Below are 16,784 nucleotides of genomic sequence, written 5' to 3' on the forward strand. Positions count from 1 at the left end.
AATGATGAGTTAGTAGGCGCTGTCAGGGGACGTTCATCTCAAACCCATGAGACGGATCATTGCGAGTTCACACTTGCTCCAGTGACTCAATCCTCTACTCTCCCCTCTACTCCCTCCTTCGCCCTGCAGGCCCAGCCGAGATTCTTCTGCATTTGCAAGACACTCTACACTTCAAGGGGGTTGACGGGTTTGTCGACAAGCTCCAAATCATTTGAGACTAATTCGAGGTCAAAGGTTCACATGGGATGGTCTTCAAACATGAATGAAAGCCATTGGTATCAAACAGTATATGAGCACCGCTGAATGATAAACGCACAAGAAACGCATGAGGAAAAATGCACCCTCAGCAGCCATTCTATAGCGCTTATCTGCAGTTCACCGAGTACGATATGAAGGATTGTCCTCGCAAACCATAAACTCTTAGGAGCCACTCACAGTAATTCAAAACTCATCATCCACAGTGGCTTCATTTTTTCTCCATGCATTAAACTAATTCATCATAGTCTAGGGCCCTATCGGCTTCCTCAAGAAAGGTGCATCATTAAACAATATCTTGTGAGGAAGAGACAGAGGTTTGGCCAGTGATCTGATTAGACTGCTGTCCCTGTAAACCTTATAGGGCTCCAAGCACAAGAGTTCCCTGTTAGAACTCAAGCTTTGTTCCATAAATATGCCATTAGCAAAATGCATAATAGGAAGGACTTTTATATTCCAAACGCTGCTCCCTAATTAACGCTCCTGCACACCTCACAATGATATTTGCATATTAATATGCCGTTAATGCGCCACGGGTGCTGGATAAATAACATCAGATACAAGCGTTCCTCTACTTTTACAGATACCAGCTTTAGAGGAAAAAAATTGAAAGAAATGGAGCATTTATTTGGCGAGCTGCAGTGCAATTTGTAACTATGTTACATTTTAGTGCAATCATGTTTACATTTGCATTGCTTAAAGTTTTTCATTAGCATTTTCAAGTAAGGCTTGTTTTAAAAGGAAATATTCGGAGGGAACTGAAGATCCAAGGTTTAAGTCTGTATATTAAGCCAATTGACATACATTTCCCTTAGAGCCATTCCCAGTGGGCAAAACTGTTGCAATGACATCAATCTGACGTCTTTTATGACAACATTTTGTCTGCTGGGTTCGAGAGTGCAGTATTGAGCTGCATAAAGAGAAAATATCTGACTAGATATACAGGTATAGGATCTTAATTTGATCACTCTTTTGTTGCGGATCATTTTTCTGTACTGCAGGAAATGCAGTTGAGCTTTGTGATTTGCATAAATGTAACACAGGGTTATGTAAACAGCATTGCAATTTTCATGTAGCCTACTTTTTTTTTTTTTAAGATCCACCTTAGAGCTGTAATAAAGTCTGGGATAGATTGCACAATATGAGCCATTGAAGGGAATGCATTGGCACGTAGGAGCATGTGGAGGAGAGTGAGACAGAGGGTGGCGCTGTATTCTGTGTCTATGGAGGGAAGTGTTGGTCTTCAAAGGGTATAGATGAGAGTGTGGTATGAGAAATGGTAACCATGGACATATCTTTTCATGAGGATACAGTATGTTATGTTCTGTTACTGTAAAAGGTCAAACATTATGAGCCCATTTCCCTGACACAGATTAAGCCATGTCCTTGACTAAAAACACTATGGCGATTCCCATTGAGAATGCTTTTCGTCCAGGACTTGGATGTGATTGTGGGAAGTTTGTGATGCTGGGGGGTTAATACAGCTACACAACCGGTGATAAAAACAGAGAGTTAAAAAACATATTAATGTTCAAAATCCATAAACATCAAACACACCAACCCATTTACAGAGATCGAACTACTGAAACACTTGGCACACAAACTGAAAGGTAAAATAATAAGGTATTGATATTCAATCAATCAGCAATAAGAAGAACAAGAACCTGAGTCTTTCATGTCTTTCTTCTCTTCCTTCTTTCTCACCTCTCGTTTTCTCCATCTCTTTCCATCCTCTGCCAGACCAGGCTCAACTAAGCTTAAAAAAAAGGAAATTATCCTCCTCACTAAAGCCTGTGAAATCCACATGTCAAGCTGAGCTGAGCTGAACGCTACGGCCTAGACAGGACACTATGGTGACAAGTGTTCTTTTGACCGGAAAACAATATGACCGTGTGTAACAGTAACATTAACTAGTATAGAGAAACGCCAGACCAGCCTGGGTTAGCTGGGGAGGATAATATGCCTGTCTAAATTCTTAATAACTTATCTCTTCTTCTCCCACTCACGCAAACTCTCTCTTTCCTACTCTTTTGCTCTCTCACTATCTCTTGCTTTCTCTCTCACTATCTCTTTCTTTCTCTCCGCACTCTCTCTCTATCTCCGCACTCTCTCTCAGGCAGGCTTTTCTCTCTCTCTTCGTCTCATCTCACTATACTGCTAGTCTCTGGGTTTCCTTTTCTCTTTAATACCCTTTTCAGATGTGGGAGCTGCATTCAGTTTTGGGATGATTCCTTTTCTTTGAGTCTCTTGCCTTCTCCCTCTCTCGCTATGTTTCTCTTAGATCTCAGCAGGGACCTGGCAGGCCCAACTTCTACAGTGTTCTCTCTCTCTCCCCCTCTCTCCCTCTCCCTCTCCTCTCTCTCTCCACTGCTCCTGTGTTTTTTCTCATGATTTTTACATTTACAACTAAGAGACATGGATTTCCATTTCATAGTAATCCTCCAGTGCTCGTCTGCCTTTTATTAATCTTACTGTAAACTGTGAAATCCTGTTTGTTAATTGATTGATTTCAATTCAAATTTCAAACAGCAATGGGGTGATTAAGCAGTATCTGTGACTTTACCTGTGTGTGTGTGTGGCTCTATCTTTTTTAAGAGTCTTCTGCATTTTTGTTCATGTGTCAGTGAATATATGTGAGTGTGTAGGTGAATGTGTGTGAGTGTGGAATGCCCGACTTCCTAAGTGTTACGTGCCATTGCTTGATAATCACAGAGACTGCCACATGGATGTCGTAATCCTGCTGAGCCAATAGGGACGAGATTTGAAATGACAGTGAACCGTACGTTACCGTAGGACACACATATCCTGCATATAGAATACACACATCCAACATATAGGAAACACACATCCCTATTTAATACATGCGCATTATCATGCGCACATGCACACTCAAAACACACGTGCAGACACACACACTCTAAAGCCATGTCATACCTGTATATGATGCAGGCACAGTCTCTACACGTACCACAGTTCTCTATGTCTTGGCCTGTCCGGTAGGAGTGTCTCCTGGAGGGGAAAAACAGATGACATCATCACCACGGGATCATAGTATCCGTCACCTTGGCTTGAGTCACAGCATCAGGAGAGACCATGATGTGACAGTAGTGCGTGCGTGTGTGTATAAGAGAGAGAGTATGGGATTAGAAATAAGCAGGATCTCAGTTTTACCATCCCTAGCTAGGTTTCATCACTTCCTCTGAGAAGTAGCTAGCTCTTATTTTTTTAATCATGATGAAGTGTTGCCTCAGTCCCATGATTCTCCTCCAACTAACTCCTCATCTAGAATCCCACTCCTGATCATTACTTATGAATGATTTCCCTCAACTGACTCCCTGATGGTTACACAAAAAATGACTCACTTTATCTTCAGGGACAAAATAATGCTGATGAGGGAAAAGTCAAGTCTGAATTCCTTAAATGTAGATCTCAGAACAAGAGCCCTTATGAGAGAAGATTCCGTGCTTCTACAGGCTTTAAAGACTAGTAGAAACGTATTTAAACCTTTTGGGGCTAGGGGGCAGTATTTGCACGGCCGGATAAAAAACGTACCCGATTTAATCTGGTTACTACTCCTGCCCAGTAACTAGAATATGCATATAATTGTTTGATTTGGATAGAAAACACCCTAAAGTTTCTAAAACTGTTTGAATGGTGTCTGTGAGTATAACAGAACTCATTTGGCAGGCCAAAACCTGAGAAGATTCCAAACAGGAAGCGCTCTCTGACCATTTCATGGCCTTCTTGATCATCTCTAACCAAAACAGGGGATCTCTGGCATGACGTGACATTTTCTAACGCTCCCATAGGCTCTCAGAAGGCGCCAGAAAGCTGAATCGTGGCTTTGCAGGCCCTGGCTGAAAAACATTAGCGCATTTTGTAAGTGGTCGATCAGAGGACAATGAGACTGGGGTGCGCGTGCCCGAGCTGACACCATGTTTACTTTCTCTCTCTTTGAACGAAAACAACCACTCCCGGTCGGAATATTATCGCCTTTTTACAAGAAAAATGGCATAAAAATAGATTTTAAACAGCAGTTGACATGCTTCGAAGTACGGTAATGGAATATTTAGAATTTTTTTGTCAAGAAACGCGTCGGGCGCGTCACCCTTATTTACCCTTCGGATAGTGTCTTGAACGCACGAACAAAACGGCGCTATTTGGATATAACTATGGATTATTTGGGACCAAACCAACATTTGTTATTGAAGTAGAAGTCCTGGGAGTGCATTCTGACGAAGAACAGCAAAGGTAATAACATTTTTCTTATTGTAAATCTGACTTTGGTGAGGGCTAAACTTGGTGGGTGTCTAAATAGCTAGCCCTGTGATGCCGGGCTATCTACTTAGAATATTGCAAAATGTGCTTTCACCGAAAAGCTATTCTAAAATCGGACATAGCGAGTGCATATAGGAGTTCTGTATCTATAATTCTTAAAATAATTGTTATGTTTTTTGTGAACGTTTATCGTGAGTAATTTAGTAAATTCACCGGAAGTGTTCGGTGGGAATGCTAGTCACATGCTAGTCACATGCTAATGTAAAAAGCTGTTTTTTGATATAAATATGAACTTGATTGAACAAAACGCATGTATTGTATAACATAATGTCCTAGGTGTGTCATCTGATGAATATCATCAAAGGTTAGTGCTGCATTTAGCTGTGGTTTGGGTTTATGTGACATTATATGCTAGCTTGAAAAATGGGTGTCTGATTATTTCTGGCTGGGTACTTTGCTGACATAATCTAATGTTTTGCTTTCGTTGTAAAGCCTTTTTGAAATCGGACAGTGTGGTTAGATCAACGAGAGTCTTGTCTTTAAAATGGTGTAAAATAGTCATATGTTTGAGAAATTGAAGTAATAGCATTTCTAAGGTATTTGAATATCGCGCCACAGGATTACACTGGCTGTTGAGTAGGTGGGACGATTTGGTGCCACCTACCCTAGAGAGGTTAACATCTCTGGAGAGACCTGAAAATAGCTGTTTAGCAACGCTCCCCATCCAACCTGACAGAGTTTGAGAGGATGTGTAGAGAAGAATTGGAGAAACTCCCCAAATACAGGTTTGCCAAGCTTGTAGCCTCATACCCAAGAAGACTCGAGGCTGTAATCACTGCCAAAGGTGCTTCAACAAATTACTGAGTAAAGGGTCTGAATACTTATAAAATGTGATATTTCAGTTTGTTATTTTTAATACATTTGCAAAAATGTCTACAAACCATGTTTTTGCTTTGTCATTACGGGGTATTGTGTAGATTGAGGGGGAGAGTCCCAACTAGCCCATAGAGGTTAACTTGAAAGATAGGTCAAGACTGTACAGTCCGAGTGATATACAGAGTCATATACACCCAGGGCCAAATCTGGCTGCAATGATGTCTTTCACTATGTCCTTTTGATGTCATGGAGAGGTTGTATACTGGTTGTATAATAAGGACGATTTGTAAACGTCTGTTTAGCAACCAAAAAAATGAATCAAACTTTTCGGGTAGCCTTCCACAAGCTTCCCACAATAAGTTGGGTGAATTTTGGCCCATTCCTCCTGACAGAGCTGGTGTAGCTGAGCCAGGCTTGTAGGCCTCCTTGCTCGCACACGCTTTTTCAGTTCTGCTGACAAATTTTCTATGGGATTGAGGTCAAGGCTTTGTGATGGCTACTTGTCCTTAAGCCATTTAGCCACAACTTTGGAAGTATGCTTGGGGTCATTGTCCATTTGGAAGACCCATTTGCGACCAAGCTTTAACTTCCTGACTGATGTCTTGAGATGTTGCTTCAATATTTCCACATAATTTTCCACCCTCATGATGCCATCTATTTTGTGAAGTGCACCAGTCCCTCCTGCAGCAAAGCACCCCCACAACATGATGCTGCCACCCCCGTGCTTCACGGTTGGGATGGTGTTCTTCGGCTTGCAAGCCTCCCCCTTTTTCCTCCAAACATGATGATGGTCATTATGGCCAAACAGTTATATTTTTGTTTCATCAGACCAGAGGAGATTTCTCCAAAAAGTGCGATCTTTGTCCCCATGTGCAGTTGCAAAAAGTAGTCTTGCTTTTTTATGGCGGTTTTGGAGCAGTGGCTTCTTCCTTGCTGAGCGGCCTATCAGGTTATGTTGATATTGGACTCGTTTTACTGTGGATATAGATACGTTTCCTCCAGCATCTTTACAAGGTCCCTTGCTGTTGTTCTGGGATTGACTTGCACTTTTCACACCAAAGTACGTTCATCTCTAGGAGACAGAACGCGTCTCCTTCCTGAGTGATATGACGGCTGCGTGGTCCCATGGTGTTTATACTTGTGTACTATTGTTTGTACTAAAGAAAATATGTGGACAGAACTGAAAAAGTGTGTGTGAGCAAGGAGGCCTACAAACCCAGTTACACCAGCTCTGTCAGGAGGAATGGGCCAAAATTTACCCAACTTATAGTGTGAAGCTTGTGGAAGGCTACCCAAAACGTTTCACCCAAGTTAAACAATTTAAAGGCAATGCTACCAAATACTAATTGAGTGTATGTAAACTTCTGACCCACTGGGAATGTGATGAAAGAACTAAAAGCTGAAATAAATCATTATTCTACTATTATTCTGACATTTCACATTCTTAAAAGAAAGTGGTGATACTAAATGGCCTAAGACAGGGTATTTTTACTAGGATTAAATGTCAGGAATTGTGAAAAACTGAGTTTAAATGTATTTGGTTAAGGTGTATGTTAACTTCCGACTTCAACTGTATATACACTGTGCCTTAAAAAAGTAGTCATACCCCTTGACTTATTCCACATTTAGTTACATCCTGAAATCAAAATGAATTAAATGAATTCTTTTCTCACCCATATACTCAAAATACCCCATAATAACAAAAGTGAAAACATGGTTTTAGAAATGTTTGCGAATTTATTGAAAATTAAACAGAGAAAAATCTAATGTACATAAGTATTCACAGACTCAATACATGTTAAAATCTCCTTTGGCAGTGATTAAAGCTGTGAGTCTTTCTGGGTAAGTTTCTAAGAGCTTTGCACACCAGGATTGTACAATATTTGCACATTATTGTTTTGTAAATTATTTGAGCTAAGTCAAGTTGGTTGTTGATCATTGCTAGATAGACATTAAGTTGGTTGTTGATCATTGCTAGACAAACATTTTCAAGTCTTGACATAGATTTTCAAGACGATTTAAGTCAAAACTGTAACTAGGCCACTCAATGTTGTCTAGGTAAGCAACATCTAGGTATATTTGGCCTTGTGTTTTAGTTTATTGTCCTGCTGAATGGTGAATTTGTCGCCTAGTGTCTGATGGAAGGAAGACTGAAGCAGGTTTTCCTTTAGGATTTTACCTGTGCTTAGCTGTACTTAGTTTATTTTTATCCTAAAAAAACTCCCTAGTCCTTGCCAATGACAAGCATACCCATAACATGATGCAGCCACCACCATGCTTGAAAATACAAAGAGTTGTACTCTGTTGTGTTGGATTTGCCCCAAATTAAACACTTTGTATTCAGGACATATATTTCTTTGCCACACTTTTGAAGTTATACTTCTAGGGCTTTATTGCAAACAGGACGCATGTTTTGGAATATTTTTGAATTTGTAAAATTGTCTAAGAACATAAATTCCATTTTGACATTATGGGGTATTTTGTGTTGGCCAGTAACACAAAATCTATTTTAAATTCAGGCTGTAATACAAGAAAAGTATGAAAAAGTCAAGGGGTGTGAATACTTTGTGATGGCACTGATCTCGTACAACGCTGTGTATTACTCCCTTCACAGAACAGCTCAAACTGGCTCTAACCAGAATAGAAAGAGGAGTGGAAGGCCCCGGAATAGACTGACGAGTTTCAAAGAAAGTTCTTTGTTTTTGGCCATTTTGAGCCTGTAATCAAACCCACAAATGCTGATGCTTCAGACACTCAACTAGTCCAAAGAAGACCAGTTTAATTGCTTCTTTAACTAGCACAACAGTTTTCAGCTGTGCTAACATAATTGCAAAAGGTTTTTCTAATGATCAATTAGCCTTTTAAAATGATAAACTTGGATTAGCTAACACAACGTGCCATTGGAACACAGGAGTGATGGTTGCTGATAATGGGCCTCTGTGCGCCTATGTAGATATTCCATCAAAAATCTGCTGTTTCCATCTACAATAGTCATTTACAACATTAGCAATGTCTACATTGTACTTCGGATCAATTTGATGTTATTTTAATGGACAAAAAATGTGCTTTTCTTTCAAAAATAAGGAAATTTCTAAGTGACCCCAAACTTTTGAACGGTAGTGTATGTATTAATTTGTGTATGTTCATTACCCATTTTGTAATGTTATGAATTTACAAAACTTACAATACTTTACAAAACTTACAATATGTTACGATTTACAAAACCTTAGGGGTTAGGGTTAAGTTTAGGATTTGGTTATCAGCTAAAATGCAAAAGTTTTCCGTGATGAGATTCGATCTTGAAACCTTTGGGTTGCTATACATTTGCCTTATACAAATTCTAGCTTGGTGACTAACGTTAGCTAGGCTAGGGGTTACAGTTAAGGGTTAGGGTTAGGGTTACGGTTAAGGGTTAAGGTTAAAGTTAAGTTTTGGAGTTAGGTTAAACGGTTTGGGTTAGGGGAAGGGTTAACGTTCATTTGAGTGTCCTGGATTTACATTTACTATGTTACGTCTCGTCTATGAGACCAGGCTGAAATATGTTATCCCACCCAGGCGTTCACATTCGCAACCACATTACATTGGTGATTACACCGTTCATGATTACAGACTTTTTCCTCCATAGACCACATGGATGTCTTCTCTCCAGGAGTTTCTCCCCCTCCTCTGATCTACCATGTTGGTATGATACCGACGGTGGAAAAATCCGTAAATAGCTTAGAAATGTGGGAAGTAGATTAATTAAAGTGCTGATGGGAATCATAAAGGGTTTACACTAAGAGCCTGTGCCGCAACTAAACCCAATGCCTGCACCCACATGACCTCATCATCAGCACTGATTGCTATTGCCGCCCGTTGCAATGAGGAAATTATATAGAAATGAGGTGTAGCCCCCCCCCCCAAAAATAAAAAATTAATACAAATAAATAAATAAATAAATAATGCGTATTAATTTCTCATTTGAAGTTTTGGAAATTTGGGTGGGAATATGGAAAAAGTTTTGACTTGTTGTTGACGTGGTGGATTTCACCATTTGGATTTAATCTCTCTCTCTCTCTCGCTCGCTCGCTGTCTCTCTCTCTTTCTTTCATCTGGCATCTCCTTCTCACACCCTCCCTGCTTCTCCTCTCCTCATTTTTACCAAATGTACATTTCATTCTGTCCGCCCAGCACAGCCTTGATGCCAAAGTATTTACAGCCTCACCATGCTGGGGTTGGCCTATAAATAGATGGGCGGTAGAACAGGAAAGCTCAAACAAAACAAACGTCCATCTGTAATATGAATAACACAACACATGCTGGATTATAACAGGGCTGCATGCTGTTGGTTTTTCTATCATCATCCGAGGAGTGACAACTACCAACAATAACCCTCGATTTGATTCCAGAATGAGAAAGAAAATGTTGTCGTGCCAAGCTATGATCACATGGTATACTCTGGGGCTGATTCATTTTCACATTGGACAAATCTTTCCACAAACAATAACCTCTCGAAGCAGAGCTAAGACCATTTATGTGTGACATTTACTTTCTTGTCCTTTGTGTTTCTGTGCTTCTAGGCATTCCTTTATTCTTATCCTTACCTTATCTTTTCTATAATTCCACTAACCATTCTTCAGTTTTCTCAATTTTTCCTCCTCTTTCTTAAAAGTAACCAATTAAATAACATTTTTGTTCTCAGAATTCTGTTAGGCTTATATAATTGCAGTAGCGATGAGTGGGTAAAATCACTGGGGAAGCCAAGTCTGGAAAAAATATCCATATGACAACCTACAGTATGTGTTGTGATAATTGCGTTGTTCGCTCTATAACCTGTTAGTTCATATGCCTTGCCACGGTGATATACAGGTCTAAGGCCGAGACAATAAGAAGACACAGTGGCAAAATAAATTCAACCACACCTGTGCTTTATCACAAAACCGGAGAGCAACATCTGCCCGGTGAAGTCCACAAAGCATGTTGCATGTAACAACCAGTTAGATGACCTACAGTATGGTCAAGCAAGTTAATGTTTCCGACATTTTCGGACTACTAAAATCTATTCATTTAGAACCACAGAGAGTTCGCAAAGAAAACAAGAGCTGTCTCCACTATTCCAGCACCATTTCAACATCATCAAATTACCTATACTTCGTCTAATACAGTGACAACTAAAATACCCAAAAACGATTTGGTCCAATCAATGTAAGCTAAAAATTATGTGGCTGTCCATGGTACTGATTTCTCTGTCTGTGTCTGTGTGTGTGTGTATATGTGTGTGCCTGTGTGTGTGCACATAGAGAAATGCCAATGCCATCCTCCTCTCTTTCATGCTGCCAAAACGGTCTATGACTCTGTCATACAGTACACGCTTTTAGTTTTTTTGTCCTAGTTACCTGGTTAAAATTCTTGCTCGGTAGCCTAACTTCCTTTCATGGGCAACGATGAGCCAGCTAGTTAACATTAGCCTACTACATCTAGCTACATATTGAACTTCCATCATCTCAGGCAAGGGGCACAATGAATTTATGGTTGGATCAGAGTCACCGTTATAATCATTGGCCATTACGAAGAATTAAATAACACCACAAGTCCAAAACCCTATCTCCATCTATGGCTAATGCAGGAATGACCAATTTTAGCTAGCTAGCTAGCCACCAGAGGACAACAACACAATGAGATGCAACAATTCAAGTTTTTGATGTGATTGATGTGAAAAAAATCCAAACTGGCTTCCCTTGACATTTATTGGGGGGTGAGCCAGGGCCATTTACAGTTGAGCTCGCTCAGTTTAGTTCAACGCTGATAGGCTTTTATTTGATACTTTTTGGAACAAAGCAGGCCAAATGCTCACTGGCTTCCCTTGCATTCAATGCCATGGGCGACAACAATATAATACTATTTTCCAGACAGCATCAGATAGATGGGCTACACATACAGGAACAGAGGGCCGCTGTTTTGCTCGCTCGGATGCTTTCTCCCGTGAGATATATTCAGCATCTTGTGAATTGAATGAAAATTATGACGAAATATCAATTATTTTCTTGGTCCATTTTTTGGGGGAAGCATGGCTTATACACGCGACTGTATAATTATAATATTGTCCCCAAGCAGGCATTATGTATGGTCTTGAGTTTTCATGGTCATCGCCCTTTAATTTTAATTTGTCAGGTCATATTCAGAGAACTAATTGGGAACAAAAAGGTAATTGCCGATGATCTGTGTTGGCTCAGTGGGACTCACTCACCCATCTCTCTCAGCCTCCTTCTTCTCCAGGTCCTGAATAACGTCCAGCAGTACCTTGATGGTATTCTGGCTGGTCTCCAAGACCCCTTCCAGGCTGTGCAGCTGGGTCTGCAGGCTGCGGATGTCGTGCAGGGGCCCGTTGGGACCCATCAGTTTCTCTGCCACCCAGGTGGGATCCAGTTTACTCCTGGTCCCTGACACCAGCCCCCCCAGGATCTCCTGCACCTGCCTCAGTGTGTCTGCCTGGATGGAGGTCAGGGGCCCGGCCGAGGAGCCCCCTCCAGAGCCAGAGCAGCCCCGAGCCCCGGAGAGGTACTGGCCGGGGGGGAAAGCGTGCTGGCTGTTGGGGGTGTTGGGCCCAGAGCAGAGCATCTTATGGAGGGCACCAATCTGAGCCCCCAGCTGAGCCTGAGCCTGGCCCAGGCAGGTGGGTCTGGGGATTGCCTTGGTTGGTGAGGAACCCTGGTCCCTCTGGTTCCCCTTCAGAGGGACCTCCGGGGGTGTTTGAGCTTTGTGTTTCAGAGAACCGGCTCGGGGATAGTGCACAGGTGACCCTGATCTCCCTGACTTCTCCTTCTCACTCGCTCGCCTGAGCAGGGGCGCCCGGTGACCTGGGCCTGAGGTGCAGCTCACCCCCTCTTTGCGTGGGGTGTATGGGGGAGGTGGCGGGGGTGGCGGTGGAAGTATCCTTCTCTCCCCTCTACACTCCCACTCTATCACCCTCCTGTCCTGAGTGATGCAGTGTTGGGCCTGAGGTGGGGGGGTGTAGGGGGGTGCAGGCCGAAATGTGGAAGCATAGAGGGGCACAGTTTTTGTGGGAGTGGCGCAAGATGGACCCGTTGGAAGTGTATGGTAGGATTTTACCATTGGAGGTGGGGAGTTGCAGCTTTTTACGATGGGAGAGTGAGAGGAGCAGTATTTTATGGTTTGGATTTGAATGTGGGCGGAGTAGGAAGGAACTACTGGAGGTTGGGAGGAGCAGGGTGGTATGGTCTGACATGGGGGGTTCCCAGGTGGTATGGTCTGACATAGGGGGTTCCCAGGTGGTATGGTCTGACATAGGGGGTTCCCAGGTGGTACGGTCTGACATGGAGGGTTCCCAGGGGGTATGGTCTGACATAGGGGGTTCCCAGGTGGTATGGTCTGACATAGGGGGTTCCCAGGTGGTATGGTCTGACATGGGGGGTTCCCAGGTGGTACGGTCTGACATGGAGGGTTCCCAGGGGGTATGGTCTGACATAGGGGGTTCCCAGGTGGTATGGTCTGACATAGGGGGTTCCCAGGTGGTATGGTCTGACATAGGGGGTTCCCAGGTGGTATGGTCTGACATAGGGGGTTCCCAGGTGGTATGGTCTGACATGGAGGGTTCCCAGGGGGTACGGTCTGACATAGGGGGTTCCCAGGTGGTATGGTCTGACATGGGGGGTTCCCAGGTGGTATGGTCTGACATGGGGGGTTCCCAGGTGGTATGGTCTGACATGGGGGGTTCCCAGGTGGTATGGTCTGACATGGGGGGTTCCCAGGGGGCATGGTCTGACATGGAGGGTTCCCAGGGGGTATGGTCTGACATGGAGGGTTCCCAGGGGGTATGGTCTGACATAGGGGGTTCCCAGGTGGTATGGTCTGACATGGGGGGTTCCCAGGTGGTATGGTCTGAATTAAGGAGATGTAGGGAAGGGCGGTTTGGGTTGTTGGGTGGCACGATGTCACAGTTGGAGGTGGAGAGGTGCAGTAGATTAATGCTTTATTTAAGGAGGAACAGGGTGGGGCAGTTTGTGTTAGGATGGTGCAGGGGGCTATAGTTGGAGTTGGGGTGGTGTGGCAAGTTGGGGCTGAGTAGGGGGCTATCGTTGGAGTTGGAGTCGGGGTGGTGGAGAAAGTTGGAGCTGAGTAAGGGGCTATCGTCGGTGTCGGGGTGGTGGAGAAAGTTGGAGCTGAGTAGGGGGCTATCGTCGGAGTTGGAGTCAGAGTGGTGGAGAAAGTTGGGGCTGAGTAGGGTGCTATCGTTGGAGTCGGGGTGGTGGGGCAAGTTGGGGCTGAGTAGGGGGCTATCGTTGGAGTTGTAGTGGGGCAAAATTGGGCAGTGTAGGGGGCTAGAACATGAGTTTGTTTTGGGTCGAGGCAATTTGGGGCTGTGTCCGGATCTATCAATGGAGTTGGTGGTTGGGTGGGCCAATTTGGAATTGAGGCTTTGGTTGTAGTTGTGGTGGTGCATGTTGGTTTGATTTGAATCAGGGAAGTACAGGGGGGAACAGGTTCAGTTTTTGTAGTGTGATGTGGAATGGTTTGAGCTTTAGATGGAAACACAGTCGGAGGAAGCACATATTTTCTGGGGGGAGATGTACAGGTGGACTCATTCTGGGAGACGCAAGGCAGAACCACCAGTGGGGGAATTTCACAACGTGGATGGGTGGAGGCTAGCACAGTTTTAGGTAAGGAGGCATAGTGAAGCACAGTCTGAGTTTGGGAGGTGGAGGGTCCCACAGTAGGAGGTGAGGAGATGGAGGGTCTCACAGTCGAGGGAGGTGGGAAGGTGGAGGGACGGTCAGTTTGTGTTTGGGTGGTGCAGGCCTGCACAGTTGATGGAGGTGGGGAGGTGGAGGGTTCCACAGTCGAGGGAGGTGGGCAGGTGGAGGGTCCCACAGTCGAGGGAGGTGGCCAGGTGGAGGGACTGTCAGTTTGTGTGTGGGTAGTGCAGGCCTGCACAGTCGATGGAGGTGGGGAGGTGGAGGGTCCCACAGTCGAGGGAGGTGGGGAGGTAGAGGGTCCCACAGTTGAGGGAGGTGGGCAGGTGGAGGGTCCCACAGTCGAGGGAGGTGGGCAGGTGGAGGGACTGTCAGTTTGTGTGTGGGTAGTGCAGGCCTGCACAGTCGATGGAGGTGGGGAGGTGGAGGGTTCCACAGTCGAGGGAGGTGGGGAGGTGGAGGGTCCCACAGTTGAGGGAGGTGGGGAGGTAGAGGGGCCCACAGTTGAGGGAGGTGGGCAGGTGGAGGGTCCCACAGTCGAGGGAGGTGGGCAGGTGCAGGGCTGCACTGTCAAGGGAGGTGGGGTGTTAGGAGGGGAGACACAGGGACTGTCTGTCTGCGTTGGAGTGGTACAGTAGGACACCTCCCTTCCTGGGTCACTGATAGCATTGTTTATGCGCCTTCTCCTTCTCACTTGGGACAGAGTTGCACTCCCCTGGCATTTAGGAGGGGAAAAACAAGAAGAGTTATGCCAGGAAGAGTCTATGTGATTCTCAACAGCAAGGAAGCTTGCGTTAGCCTCACTAGTCCTGAGGCACTGGGTTTGGTCCACCAATCCCTGCTTAGCCTTAAACCCAGGGCCGTTTCCATCTCTGGATGCAGGCTCTGAAAGGTAGTTGTGGGTAGTGTAGTACTCATCATGTTCGTTGTCCTCTTTGTCGTCCCCATCCACCCCCACTGAGTCCCCCACGCTGCGGACATTTGAGAGCACGGAGGGCTTGGGCTTCTGGAGGCGGGGGGAGGTCTGGATGGCCATGCTAGTGCACTGCCTCCGGGAGAGGGGCAGCGTAAGTGAGCACGGCAGTGGGGGTGATGGTGGTGGTGCCCAGCAGCGGCGTGTGGGCCCTGGGGTGAGTGGGTGAGGGGGCGCCCGGGCCAAAAACGCCGCCACCACCTCAATGGTGTCTGCCATGTCCCCTCGGACTGCCCCCACCACCGAGGCCTCCGTAAGCCATCCTTGGGGGGCCATGGGGCTTGTGGGGCTGTTCTTCCGGAAGGGGTGGGGGCTGTCACACTCAGCGGCAGTCCTCTGGTAACTCTTGGCTCCAGTGGTCCCGCTGCCTAGTCCATCCTCCAGGTCTTTGAAGCGGACCTGTTGGGTACGGTTGCGGCGGCGCTTTAAGTGGCTCTCGATATCCGGCGAGTCGCGGTTGAGTAGCACTGAGCGCACTGTCATAGCGCCAGGCAGCTTGTCGGTGGTCTTGCTGTTGGTGTGTTGGCCAGTGACCAAGTGATTAGTCTCTTTGCTCACCATGTCTCCTGTGGCGTCTTGTTCTTCCCCCCGACATCCACAGTCTCTGCAGGCCGTTTGATGTGATGAAATCCTCTGTCAGAGAGTAATTATATTCTATCTAGCTCAATGCAATTTGTCTGTTGACTATTATTTATTCTCTATAACAATGGATTATCGGTATTATCGGATTTGTTGAGCTGGAGTGCCATCAACAAGCAGATCTGGGGAGACAGCTGTAGCTTGTTGGTTTGAGTGGTCATGGAGATGATTGGAAATAACTGTCACACTGCAGTGCCGTTTGTCCTGTCATCCCCCTTCTGCAGCACTCCAAATGACTAGTCCTTCCTCAGGTGTGTGTGTGTGTGTGTGTGTGTGTGTGTGTGTGTGTGTTGCTCTGGATATCTGACTTCCTGAGAGATGTAACCAAAGCCAGATGGTCTGTACTTTGCTCAAACTACAGATAGAGAGAACTGTATCCTGGACTTCATAAAATAAGTCTTCAGGGTGAACCGGATTCTCATAGTCCACAGAACTTCATTTATTTATGGTAATAGTCCACATAGAGTCCTGATTTCCTTATAGATCTGTTCTATATGGCCACATTAAATGTATAATTGATATCAGCACGTTAAACATGGGAGCAAGAGCCAACTTAAAGCATGGCTCAGATCTCCCTCATACAAAATCTGCCAACCCACTATTGTCCCACGGGGCTGGAGGGAGATTGGATTGCTAAGGAGTGGGATAACGTTGTGTGACTCCCCATAATGTTCTATCTTCCTCTTTCGCTTTCTCACGTTTTCTCTCTCTCTTTCTCTCTCTTTTTTTCTCTTCCAATACCTCTTCTCAGTGACTCATCTTCCACTCATTTTGCTGGATAACAGGATAGCCCAGGTTCCTGAGGTGACCAGAGAAAGAGAGAGAGAGAGACAGACAAGAGATAAGACAAGAGATGAGACAAGATAAGCAATCAGCGCCCCCTCCACCCCCAGGCATTTAGGCATTTACCTTATCTAGAGAGAGAGAGAGAGAGAGAGAGAGAGAGAGAGCAATAGAGAGAGAGAGAGAGAGAGCAGATGAGCTCCTGCATTTTTCAGCATGTTTTTACAAAAATATAGATTTAGAGTTAGATAAACTTGGATTTTTCCACAAGGACATATACAGGATAGTAC

At 44.8% G+C, this 16,784-nt stretch overlaps 1 protein-coding gene across 3 annotated transcripts in view; it reads right to left on the reverse strand.

Annotated features, from left to right (window-relative positions):
• The window catches only part of LOC115149344 (mucin-2), a 59,664-nt gene that overhangs the window by 19,541 nt on the left and 23,339 nt on the right, over positions 1-16,784 (reverse strand). For 2 of the 3 annotated variants that reach the window (XM_029692138.1, XM_029692139.1), the window contains exons 2-3: positions 11,636-16,510; positions 3,190-3,264 (exon numbers count right to left, since the gene is read on the reverse strand). In XM_029692138.1, the coding sequence (XP_029547998.1) occupies positions 3,190-3,264; positions 11,636-15,633 (4,073 nt within the window). In that variant the 5' untranslated portion in view covers positions 15,634-16,510. The remainder of the gene's footprint in view (positions 1-3,189; positions 3,265-11,635; positions 16,511-16,784) is intronic. The other variant, XM_029692140.1, reaches the window with a different exon arrangement.

The sequence above is a fragment of the Salmo trutta genome, chromosome 15, assembly GCF_901001165.1.
Source record: "Salmo trutta chromosome 15, fSalTru1.1, whole genome shotgun sequence".
Lineage (NCBI taxonomy): Eukaryota > Metazoa > Chordata > Actinopteri > Salmoniformes > Salmonidae > Salmo > Salmo trutta.